General features: G+C 28.6%; 1 protein-coding gene and 1 long non-coding RNA gene across 6 annotated transcripts in view; one reads left to right on the top strand and one right to left on the bottom strand.

The window, feature by feature from the left end:
* Oseg5 (intraflagellar transport protein Oseg5) overlaps positions 1 to 12,646 on the bottom strand; it is a 111,128-nt gene that overhangs the window by 2,078 nt on the left and 96,404 nt on the right. For all 5 annotated transcript variants that reach the window (XM_085819347.1, XM_085819350.1, XM_085819348.1 and 2 more), the window contains 2 exons: positions 6,321 to 6,444; positions 1,607 to 1,701 (listed from right to left, as the gene is read on the bottom strand). In XM_085819347.1, the coding sequence (XP_085675473.1) occupies positions 1,607 to 1,701; positions 6,321 to 6,444 (219 nt within the window). The remainder of the gene's footprint in view (positions 1 to 1,606; positions 1,702 to 6,320; positions 6,445 to 12,646) is intronic.
* On the top strand, positions 2,378 to 12,624 carry LOC146996941 (uncharacterized). The gene is made up of 2 exons (XR_015041812.1): positions 2,378 to 3,490; positions 12,458 to 12,624. It is a non-coding gene; the product is annotated as an uncharacterized LOC146996941 (long non-coding RNA).

Raw genomic sequence — 12,646 nt, 5'->3', positions numbered from 1 at the left:
TCATCTTGGGATAACTATTAGTGATTGCAGTTATCAATATGCATAATAGATCTGGAATTTAAAAAAAAATACTGAAATATAACTGATATATCTGATGTACTAATACTGTTTTATTAACAGATTTATGAATTAAGTGCAAATGTAAGTATTGAATGATGTAGGAAGAAGAAAATTTATCCAATTTCTTAAAATATCATTCATGAATAATATTTTTTAAATATAGGAAATAAATCCGATGTCTAAGGTTAATGGCTTAAGATTTAAAAAAAGGGACCATACACATATAATATCAAAAAAGAAAAACGAACTGCCTTAATGCTTGTAGAAAATGCAGCCCTAATTGGTTTAGTGATTAGTGATACTGGCTGCCATATTACTGGAACCAGGTTTGAATCTTAAAAAGTACTATGTGTATAGTGTCTGTATGCCATGAGGGCACTTAAAATATTAGCAAGCTAAAAATCCTCTTGATGGTAAAGAAAGAGGTGATTCTCTTGATGGTAAAGAAAGAGGTGTGGGAGACTCTCAGATCAATCTCCTGAACTATTCTGTATCAAAACTAGATTGATTATTAAAAAATAAATTGCAGCTGTTTTCCATACAGGTTGGTTTTGCAGTTAAATTAAGAATTAGAAGAGTAACTAACTCAATAAGAAAGGCTCCAATGAAAGATTTGCAGTATTAAAATATAATTAATACAGACCGTCAAAGAATATATTGTTTTGAGTGTTTCTCTTAAACTCTGGGAAGAACAATCATTTGGACAAAATAACTGCATAAAAAAAAGGTGATCTTAACAATGATGAAATCAATTTACATCAAATGGAATTTTTTGTGCTGATCTGAATAAAACAGCAATAAATATCCAAATATAATATATTGATCTTAGAAAAATGTTATAAAAGTATATAGAAAGTAGGTGCAAATATGTCACTTAACTTTTCCATGTTTCTTATACTGACTTTATTGACAAGTATTTCAGCCATTGGAAGCGACATCATGTTCTAAGAATTGCTGATAAGCTGCTGCAACTTGATGTATTTTTATATTCCAAAACATCTGAGATAAAAATACATTTTGCACAAATTTATTAATTTTACTGGGTTAACAATGAGCAGACATCCAACAGATGAGATTCATATTGATTTATCAATCATCTATGGTTGACCTTAGAAATGAATGTCATATATCATAATGTGATATTTCATTCGCAAAGAATAATAATTGATAATGATATAATTCTGCATATCCTATAAGTCATATTTTGTATAACATGGGATTCCAGAACCAAGGACAGTGAAAGTATCCATGTTGCCAGAAGGCAGCTCAAACACTATCTCACATATACCAAAGAATGTTGAAGGTGACCTATCAACAGATGGATGAATTTCATTTGCAGTTCTCTTTTCTCTTGCATTCCAGTGATTTCTCGCCTTAAATGCACTTTAGGATTTAATTCATCTGAACAGATAATGTACCTCTCTACTAGCATTCTCTAAATCAGTTACAGCTGCTAAGACTAAACTAAATATTTTATGCAAAACACTTAGCAATGTGTAGTATTAAGGATGTTTCTCCCCCCCCTTTAAATTGTTAAAGAACATACCTTCTTTGTGAAACTGGTGTGGATGGGGTCATGTTTCTTTCCTTTTGATACTCCTCTTCAATTTTTGCATTCACTACATCCCATTTCACTTCAACCTAAAATACATTGTATTGTGAAAGAAGTTAATAAAGTTAGCAAAGAAAATGTAAATTTGTAAAATTTAAAATGAGAAGCATTTAAAAAAATAGATCTAAATTACTTAAAACTATGCAAAACAGCCACCTTATTTTGTCACAGAGATTGAATAAAATTCTCATCAATTTTAAAGCCCATCAGTTTATTCAAAATTAACACCAAAATAATGATACCATTTTGGCTAATTCTGAATTTTATATTGGCATGTTCTCATCCAATTCTTATGTTTTTTAAGATAAGATATTTCCTTAGAATGCCATACATATAGTAATATAATTCATAACATAATATTACTTATTTTACTAGATATAAATAACCAATAATTATTAATAATTAATATAGGATATTTTTAAAAGAAAGTGCATATTTGTTCACTTAACTGTTAGTTTTTGCAATATGAAAGTATACAGTCAAAAGTCGTTAATTCGGACACCCATAATTCGGAATGATCTATAATCCGGACAACAAAACTAAAAACTTTCTGCGCATGCGCCGCGTTGACACATGCGCATAGGCGTTTACGCGTGCGCCTAAGACCTTTTACGACTGCGCATATCAGTGTGCGCAAGTGCAGAATACGTTTTCGCGTGCGCGTTTTATGTATAATGGACGTATAAGCAAAAATTATCTAATTATCTATTTCAGTTAATGTTGATGATTGCGTTGTTCCTTAATTTTCGAATTGGATCCGGCTTATTATTTTTTGCAGACTGTAAGAGCAATTTTATAAAAGTAAGCTTAAACTTTCGATTATATCAAATAGAATTTCCGATATATATTTGTTAATATGTAAAGGATCAAAAGCGAAAGTATGTTTTGAAATCCGAAATCTGTTTATCAATTTCACGCTGCTCGGCGGGGGGGAACGCCGCGCCGCGGCGGGCGCGTAATGAATTGGAAGTTGATTTGTCAGCACTATCCTTATCTTCAGCGCAGATGTTTTTATTTGGCTTATAATTCCTTACCAAATGTAGTATTTCATCTCGATATGCTCCGTCTTTGATATGATTTAAAACAAGTTCCTGGTCATTATAATTCGCTTCCGATAGCGAAAAAAAGTAACAGAGGTTATTGAAAGCGAAAAAATTTCGATTGACAAATTAGTCGGTGTTCTTGACACAGCAATTATAGGACTTGAACAGCGGAACTTTGTAACTGAACAAGAAATTATGTCTGTTTAATAGAATTAAAGAGAAAGTATTATCACATGAAACGAAGCAAAACTTAAACAACTTACATTAAAAGAAATGTTTAATAAAGTAAACAAATAAATATTAAGCTTTTTCTTTTTGCAAATTTTGATACCCTTTAGATCATAATTGTTCTTTATTTCATAAATTACGGTTTCATATTTTTAATTTTAGAATTTCTGCATGCCATCTTACGAGATTTAAACTGATGATCTATAATCCGGAAAAATCGATAATCCGGAATCGCCGAAGTCCCGACGAGTCCGGATTAACGACTTTTGACTGTATTACCTACTATATAATGAATTGTATTTCTGAACTAAGCAAAGAACATGAGGTTTATTTCCCTAAACTCCATCCCTATTTTAACTGAGAATACCCAAGAAAAGTCATTCTACTGCTACATCCTGCTATAGTCAATCATTTGAGAGGATTTTCAGATCAACAAACTGTCAGTATCTTCATCCCACAAACATCAGTTGTCTAGGATTTTAGGTTATGCTCAATGGCTGCAACTCTTCCAGTTTTTCAGCACACCTCCCAGTCTTCTGGTAGATCAGTAAGTCTCCAGTTTTTTAATTTTTATCTTTAATTAAGGAAAACTATTTGAGAGAAATGTTTCCAGCAATAAATAAAATTTATTAAATTAATGAAACTTAAAAAAAAAAAAAAAAAATGTGCAAATTGTATTTCCCATCCCTAGTGATAGTCAGCAGAACTTTATATTAGGATTTAAACAATATTTAATTAATTGATATTTGTACTTGATTTAATTTTTAATTAATATATTGTATATTATGAAGTTTATCCATATAATAGTATGTACATTAACTATTAATTTTATTTTCATCATATTTAAAAGTACTTCATTAATAAAAGCTTTCACTATTGAAGATTTTCTTAGATAATGTAATGACTGGTATAAAAGTGTAAAATATTACAAAATTAAAATGTTAGCCTATTTACTTAAATATTAATGTATTTTACATAAGAATCATATTATAAATAGTTCTGTAATTTAAATTATGCATTATAATGCATGTTTACTTTGACTTCCCATTTTCCACTTTTGAAATGGCAGTGCAGTATAGTGCTAAAACCGTTTTTAATTTTTTGTAGTTGGTAGCTGTGGTATGTGCAGACAGCAACTGCTAAGTACCATATGATCCACCACATATGACAGAAAAAACAGAAGTTTACAGAGTTAAATATGCTATATGTGTACCTTGCCCAATCTTACCGTAAAAGCGCAATCATCAAACATTAAACTAACATCCTCAAGTAACTAGAATATTTAGAATTTTTTTTAGCAAAAAATTATGCAAATGAGAAACTCGGAAAGCACAAATAAGACTACCACTCAAAATCTCACTCATAACATCTAAAATGTGATAATATAGTTCTTTTCAGAAGATACTGCATATCCCTCCACCATTGTATCCAACATACGGTTACAAGAATTTGTCTTTGTAACAAAAAAACTTATAAACATACTTCCTGTTGAACCATTTTTGAAAAACAGAAAATGATGCCAGATAGTGTGATTTAACACCAGTAATGGATGAGCATGACATTACAAACAATCATAAGATCTTCACCATAATTTTATATAAACTTGATTGATTCTTGATAAGGCTTTTAATATTAGTAAAAACAGATGCAGGTTAGTTTCTATTTACCTGTTTTTCCTTTGCATTTTGAAAAAATGACTAAAATTTCAGACTTGCTTTCTATGGAACAGCATACAGGGAAGTACTTTCAAAGTTATGGGATCCTGGCATTAAGGAAAATTACCTTAATGGGCACATGTGATTTTATTTGCAAATGGATAAACAATGGTGATGCAACATGAAAAATTATGATAAACAATATAAGTTGTTTTACATACTAGAGTTATAATTTGTTTTTTATCTATCGATTATCTAACAAATAAATTGAGATCTATTTCTTCAGACATCTGGAAGGATGATTAGTGCAAGTCTGGCGGGATCTTTGATGCTCCATAGGACTTTGTAATCCATTAAGATTTTTTTTTTTTTTTTTTTTTTTTTTTCACATCTGACATTGATTTTGGGACATTTTCATAGGCTCATTTGTTCAGAATTTTCAAACATCTGGCATACAGCATTTCTTTGATTTCTGAATAAGCAAGCTTTTAAGGTACATCCAAGTGACAACCAGTTTTTATGGCAAGTGTTCTAACTGTTTAGCAGCTATGGAACTGGTTCAGTAACTATCACCAAAATTATTATTAAGTAATGTATGTAACACATATATCGTTCTTTTCATGAATCAACACTTTCCTCTCCTTAAAAGTATCACCTGAGGTCAGGTCTTAAGGATTGGATGATGTGGACACTGTGTGACTTCTTTGTATGGTCTATTAAATTATACACATAGTTTGCTGCATTTCTTTTAAACTTATTTTCTCAAATTTTTCAAACTTAATTACACGAGCTATCAAAGCAAGTTGAAAATAACATAAAAAATTGCAAATTTTGAAATTAAATATCTTGGTCAATTTTTGTTACACAGGAGTCACACTTCTTGAATTTTTATTTTTTCATACTGGGTATAAATTTTTCCCAAATATGAGTATAGGAACAAGCAGACTGCATTAAAAGTTAGATTTTGTTATTTTGTAAGGATCTTAAGTTTTACTAACGTTTATTTTATTTTTAATCTTTACTATCACTTCTTATTTTCTACTTCCGGCCAGAATTATAAGCGTTAATGTATTTATGCAAAGTTTGTCTGGCGAGCGCCAAGTATTTAAGTTGTGGCTTTTTGCCAAGCGAGAGAGAGGAAGCAGTGAGTCGAAGCAGGCCGCTTACCTTAGAAGTTTTACGAAGTTGCTGGTTGCCTTCCAGGCCAGAGGTTTTAATCCTCTTGATAAATTTTAAACGTATTGTAGTGTTCACAGTTCTCTGTACTACATACGGCTTCCTGTTAATATAAGGCCAATCTTCCACATTTATTATTTTAAAGTTAAATTAGAGTTTAGTTCTATTTTTATATTTTTACGTTAGACCCCAAGTAGCGGGTCTGTGTATTCCGAAGTACGGAAGTTATTGTAAATAGAGAAAAATAAAGGGTTTTGTATACCCTTCTTGTGTATCCTGTCTACTTCCCACAGTTTTGAACATAGCTTTAGTAAGCTCTCTGTTCCGAGTCAGGTCCTTGCATGTTCCCGAAGAAGGTTAGATGGAACATTGAACCTGATAATTTGACCAAAAAATATATATTTCTCTTGAAATGTGATAATTGAAATTTTTTGCAATTACAATGCTTCCCTTAGTTAATACAAGGAAGTAAAAAGGTGTATTTAATCATATGTAATAATTAGAACTTAATACAACACATTCATTTAAAAATACAATACTGCTTACATCTTTCATTAACTGTAAAAAGTTTGGTTTATCTTCTGCCACATCTAATGATTCCAAATACTTTTTTCTAAATGCTAAAACTGTGTCAACATGATTTCCATGTTTTGCAGCTAGTTCTAAAGCCCTGAAAATTGGTTTTAAAAAATTACTACATATAAACTGACATTTAAAAAATTAAAAGAACATTTTACGATACTTTTTTTAAAAAGAACATTTTAAAGGTACTTTTGAAAATGGTATTTCTAAAATATTTTCTTATATTGTTTTCTTTAAAACTGAAAGAAAATTAATAAGAGCTTGAGAGTCTAGAAATTAATTTTTGATACTACAGTTAATCATACTTTTGATTCTGGAGCACAGATTGAAATGTCATGCATTGCTTAAATTACAGAAATTATGATTTATCAAATACATATCAGAGTTAAATTAAAAGTTTAAACTATCAGCACAAATGTTTAAAATATTCAATTCAGCACAGACGTTTAAAATATTCAATTATATGCATGAAGGTAGGAATAGTAGTTCCACATAAATCATGCCATAATTGCTGAATTTTTATTTACATATTTTGTTTATTTAACTTTTTTCTATGTTTCTTAACCCCTTATAAAAGTAATTACTCATACAAAGTGCATGAATTGCATTTATCTAAACTAAGCAATTCTGGGTACCTTTTTTTTCTATGCGAGAAATTTTCACTGTTAAGAACTTAATGAACTTTTATATTTTTACCAAGACAAATGCAGATTTCTAAATATTTGCATATCTGCAGTATAGGCACACCCTGGAAGGGGATATGAGTAAAAGAGCAAGTATTTTGTCAGATATGGTACAAATAAGGATCTCAAAACATTACAGAAGCTTGGAGGGGCTGTGATTATGAACAGAATACCTTGTACATCCGTGATCTTTAAACTAATGAGGAATCTTTTATTTTTTTATTTTATTTTTTATTTTTAATGCAATGTTTATGAGCCATTATTCCATAAAGGTTGTTGTATACAAGTCAACTCAAATATCTCACAGATCACTATTTTTGCACATAAGAAATTGAGATCAGTTGGTTTATAGAATGCCACATAATCTTCCTCAGGCAATAATTCACAGTTTCAGACTACTTTGGACTTTTGTGCTGGGATTGGAGAGATGATGTTCAATATCGAGGTATGTTTATGGCTTACTTTCAGTGATAGTTATCAACGGGCTATTATTTACACATATATTAACTTTTGAAAGTAAAAATAATAGAAAAGTTCATTTCAGAAATTGGACATAATTGATTTTTTAGACTCTTTGAATCAATATTATTTTCTCCGCCATTCATTTAAGTAAATTCAGTTATAATGGATTTTTCTGTAATCATATAACTCAATGATTAAAGAATACAAACTACTCTTTTTTACATCCCTAAAATTCTATTTTGCATTCTCTGGCAGGACTGAAGGATACAGTTATATGATTAAATTTCAGGAGAATGTTACGAAAGGTTTGCTTCTTGAAAGATGAGAGAGTTGGAACAGATGCACAAAACTTTTTGAAATATTAAAAAAAAAAAAAAAAAAAAAAAAATCTTTAAAATGCTGAAAGAATATTTGAACTTAATAAATTTAATATTCTTAATAGTTTTGCATGCAATATTTAGAATACAATATTTAATAAATACTTTAGAAAACTAGTATGATAATATATTCACTTTCATAAAGTTATAAACATGAAATTTCAATAGACACTATAAAATACAGTTTAAATTTCCATTATATCTTTCATTTTGAGGTTGTTAATATTTCATTTCATTTTTCCTTTCACTTGAGAAACAGTCTGATTGGGAAAAGATAAATATTATACATGACTTTTACTTTGAAAGCAGCCAATGAATTCGTTATAATATTTAAAATACATGAAATTATTTATTTATTTATTTCTTTTTTCAGTTCTAAGTTTTAAAAACACAAAGTTAGAAGCAGGAACAAAATTTAATTTCTGTATTTTATATTTTCCACAATCTTTTTTTCCCCAAAAAAATAAGACAATGAGTTTCTGTTTCAGATTCTCATTCGTGAGTGTTATTGATTAGTTACTATGTAATTTTATAATTTTTATTTCAAAATTTTATAATTTTTTATTGAAATTTATAGTTCTTAATGGCAAATTTCCATTTCATGATGGGAAAAAACTATCATAAGAAACAATGTTTTCAGTGAAAGAGAGAATTCTATTTACCATATGAATGCATGATTATTTTAAGTCTACAATTTAGTCATATATTTGATTTTATTAAATTAATAAACAATTTAATTGCAATAATTAAATTAAGAATTATAATTAATAAGAACTATCTATGTATTTCTGTTTTTTCAAAAGAATGATTCCAGTAAACGTACATTTTTTCTGAAGTGTTTAGTTATAAAATTAAACATTTCTGAAATTCAAAGCAGAAGAGAAACATGCTAAAGTAAAACATAAAATTAGCAAAGCAACAACCTCGTGTTTGACTAAATCTATGGCAAACACAAAGTTATTGCTCTAATTTAATATATCGCAAATTGTATATTAAATAAATTTTCCAAAATTTCAGAAGTTATGTATTAATAAATAGATTTTTCAAAACATATAACTAAGAAAAAATTTTATAACCATTAAAAATTTAATTGTAAGTTCTGCATTATTCATAATCATGAAAATAAAAATTTGACAGCCTTAAGTTTTGCCACACTTTAATGATACATATAGATCTTTAAAAAATGATAATAATGAGAATTATTTAATAATTTTACATTTGTTACTGCATTCTTGAAGCAGGACTTTTAATCATTAAATAATGAAGAAATTTTTTAATTTAATATATAACTGTTATTATTTGCAAAAATATAGATTAATAAGATTATAGGGAAGTAAAATTAATGGTCTATGTTTAAGATTTTAATGAATATCCAATGTTTGCTCAGATACTATATTTTAAATATTAACTTATAGTAATAATAACAATAAAAAAATCTGAAAGGTTTCAGATTTTAAATTATGTCTAAAGGGGTGTTTTTTAAACATTTTATGTGTTACCTTTATTTATTAAATATCAAAAATATCAAGTTCTTCGCACTTAAAACGTAAAATTGAGTTCAACAGCAATATTGAAAAATAATTTTTAATTGAGCATATCTTTAGAATTTCAGATATGCAATCTCAGGGTCTGGAGATAAAAATGTTTTTTTTTTTTTTTTCTGTACAACGTTGCCATCGCTCGCTTTGAAATCCTTGAGTTTGTTAATCAAAATTCGTTAAAGTTTTACAAAATATGAAATGAATAATAAAACAAATTCCATATTTTAAATTTGGGCTTTCAGATTATCATATTCGCAGTAGGATTACGTCATTCAAAATTGGATGGCTCTAGGTACTGTTGTTTTATCACAATGAGCAAAACATACATATATTTATGTAGATTCTTCACTATTTAATTTCTTCAAATATAATACAGGGCAATAGTATTTGATGGCAATGACTTGAAAAGTGATACAGCAGTTTAACATTTTCAATGCAAAATAGCAAAATGAAAACAATATTCCTTCAGGGACAAAGCCCCTTTGGACTAATAATAACAGAGTTTTTTCTTAACTAAGAAACTAAGAAAAAAATCTTAAAAATTTTTTTTTTTAATAATTTATTAGACACTACTTATATAATTCAGCCACTGATTTCTTTACAAGTATTTGGCCCAAAACAAAATTATTTTTCAAATTAAAAAACTTTTTTAACTAATGTTATATATTTTAAATGATAATTGCTTTTAGCTTTTATCGTGTTAGATTTAGACTAATAATCTATCACAATGTATTCACAAAGTTGCCTATGTTAATTATTTAATTGATAAATATCTATAAGAAATCAAAATTTTGAGAACATTAGATTATATTTTGTATATTAAATGTAAAAAAATTGACTAATTGTATAAAAGGATTTTTCTTTCATTCATTTATGAATTATTCATGCAGGATGTAATCACAAATACACATTTTAAAAAAAGGAATTCTCAGTCAACCTCCATGTGAAGAGTCAGTCAACCTTCACATTAACAACAAAAACAGTGAAATTTTAAACAGGTTAAAAGTCTTTTTTGGTAACTTTATGAAATACATAAGAGCACATTAGATGATTTTATCCTAAAATTGCAGAAAAAATTAAGAAGAAGAAGCAGAAGAAGGCGTGAAAAAACACAAATCTATTGAAATCTCATTATGATTTCTTCGAATACTCTATCAAATTTTAAAATAATTCAAATTTGTAAGGCATTCCTTGCCTTGTGTTTCTTCAGTTATCATCAGTTTTCCCTTTCTATCCCAATGATCCACAATTAATGTCTGTAAAAGTATGTCTATTGGAAAAAATGTCACTTCCTTTTTCTTTCTGCAAATAACTAACTATCTGAGACAGACTGTCTCCTTTAGCTATGACACTGGATTATTTCTACGAAGTATTTCTTCACTACAGAATCTAAATTCTCATTGATCCACTCACTGAACAAGAGCTTGCCTAAGTCTTGCTGTTAGATCCCCACCCCCACTATTGTTTCCTCGGTTGTTCTGCATCTTGTATTTCTTAAAGGTTTGTGGATTTTTGATATTACATATGAATACGGATACTTTAAAATTCTACCTTGCCTTAGAAAATAAGAGTGGGATGGTCTTTCATGAGCTTGTGATCAGGCATTGCATTCTCTTTTACTGTAAAGTCTCCTTTTTCGATCTTTTCTTCAAAAATGACCAATCCAACTGTAGCAAAAAACTTGTTAACTTGAGGTAACACTCAGAAATAATTAAATCAGGGAATTTGGCAGTGAATGTTGCAGTTGCTCTAGCGACTGAACTTTTAATCTTTGCAAACCTTATAACACTCTCCTCTTAAATTTATCAAACCATCATCTGTTTTCTTTGAAGCCTTTTTTGTGTTAATGCATCCAGTACTCGACATTTAAGGCCTTTGTCTTATCACACATAAAATTCAAAGCAAATTTTACAAGTAGAAATATGGAAGTTTTTAATTTGCTAATGCATAATGAAAAATGTTTCATTGATAGGAATTTGCTGTGTAAAGAAATTTTTAATTTTATTCTTACAGAACTGACCTTCTGAATTTTTGAACTCTTTTGATAAAATTCTCCATTTTATATTGAAAAGACATGAATCAATATTAAGAAAAAAAAGTCCACCTTCTCTTAATATCTTATATAATTAAAATGAATTTATTTGGAAATCATGCCAAAAGTATAAGCTACAATTAAAATTAATTTAGCCTGTTGCCTACGAGCAGCCAATTGGTAAAATCGCTTAATACTGGTTGTTTGGTCCAGGGTTTAAATCCTAGTAGTTGGGCTGGCTGCATGGGAATTTTCATGTTTTTCCCGATGTGTAGCATGTGTATGAGCTGTTTAGCTTAGAAAGTCTTCCACAAAGGCATCCCTCTCATTAGGCAGATAGCCCTCGAGTGCTTTTCCATAATTAAATAAACCAAACCTAACCTTAAAGCCTGCTATAGTGGAAAGTTAGGAAAATCCAATATCATCATCATCATGATCTTAATTTGAATAAGTAAACAAAATCCTATTTATTTTTTGTAGTTTATTTTTCTAGTAATTTTGAAATGGCTGGATTTTAGACAGCATTTTTTAATGTGGATAGAGATGAAATTAGTGTAAAGTATTATCACATGAAAAAGTTTTATAGTAGCATATACTAGTTTATAGTGACTTTTATTTTAATGACATGGATGCTTATAAATTTCAGATGTCATAATTTTTTTTGCTAAAATTATTGTGCACAGACCTGAATATTCAAAGCATTTAATCCATCTCAACATTATGAAATAATGTTAAGAAATAATTTTTGGTTTTCATTGCCATTTCCTAGCACAAAAGTTTTATGCAATATAATGTGCAAAGATTAAGTTGTTTCTTAATAAATTTTAGTTAAAAACTAATTAAAAGATTGAGTTTTTAGATAAAGGAAAACCATTACTTCATGAAATAAAGCATAATCAGAATTTGTGCAGAATTGAGAAAAGTACAAATAATGACTAGGTTTTATTATTTTCACTTTGTTTTTGATGTTTTTATTTGAAATAAAATTGTAATTTTTTTAATTTAGATTCCTGGTGAAAAATATGCTACAGGTTTCAACCCAGATGCAGGTGACAATGTATGGTTCAAAACAGAACATATAAGTTACCGTTTTATTCCTCGTCCAAGATTGTAGTAAATCATGTACAGTGAATGCTTTAGTTTAATAGTTGAAATAAAGAATATTATTTGTTATTTTGTTTCTTTTTTTATATAT

This window comes from Stegodyphus dumicola, chromosome 6, assembly GCF_044657685.1.
Source record: "Stegodyphus dumicola isolate Sdum_Otavi_A_Nest chromosome 6, ASM4465768v1".
Taxonomy (NCBI): Eukaryota; Metazoa; Arthropoda; class Arachnida; order Araneae; family Eresidae; genus Stegodyphus; species Stegodyphus dumicola.
The sequence above is the reverse complement of the archived record's forward strand: the minus strand, read 5'-3'. Positions and strand labels throughout refer to the sequence as shown.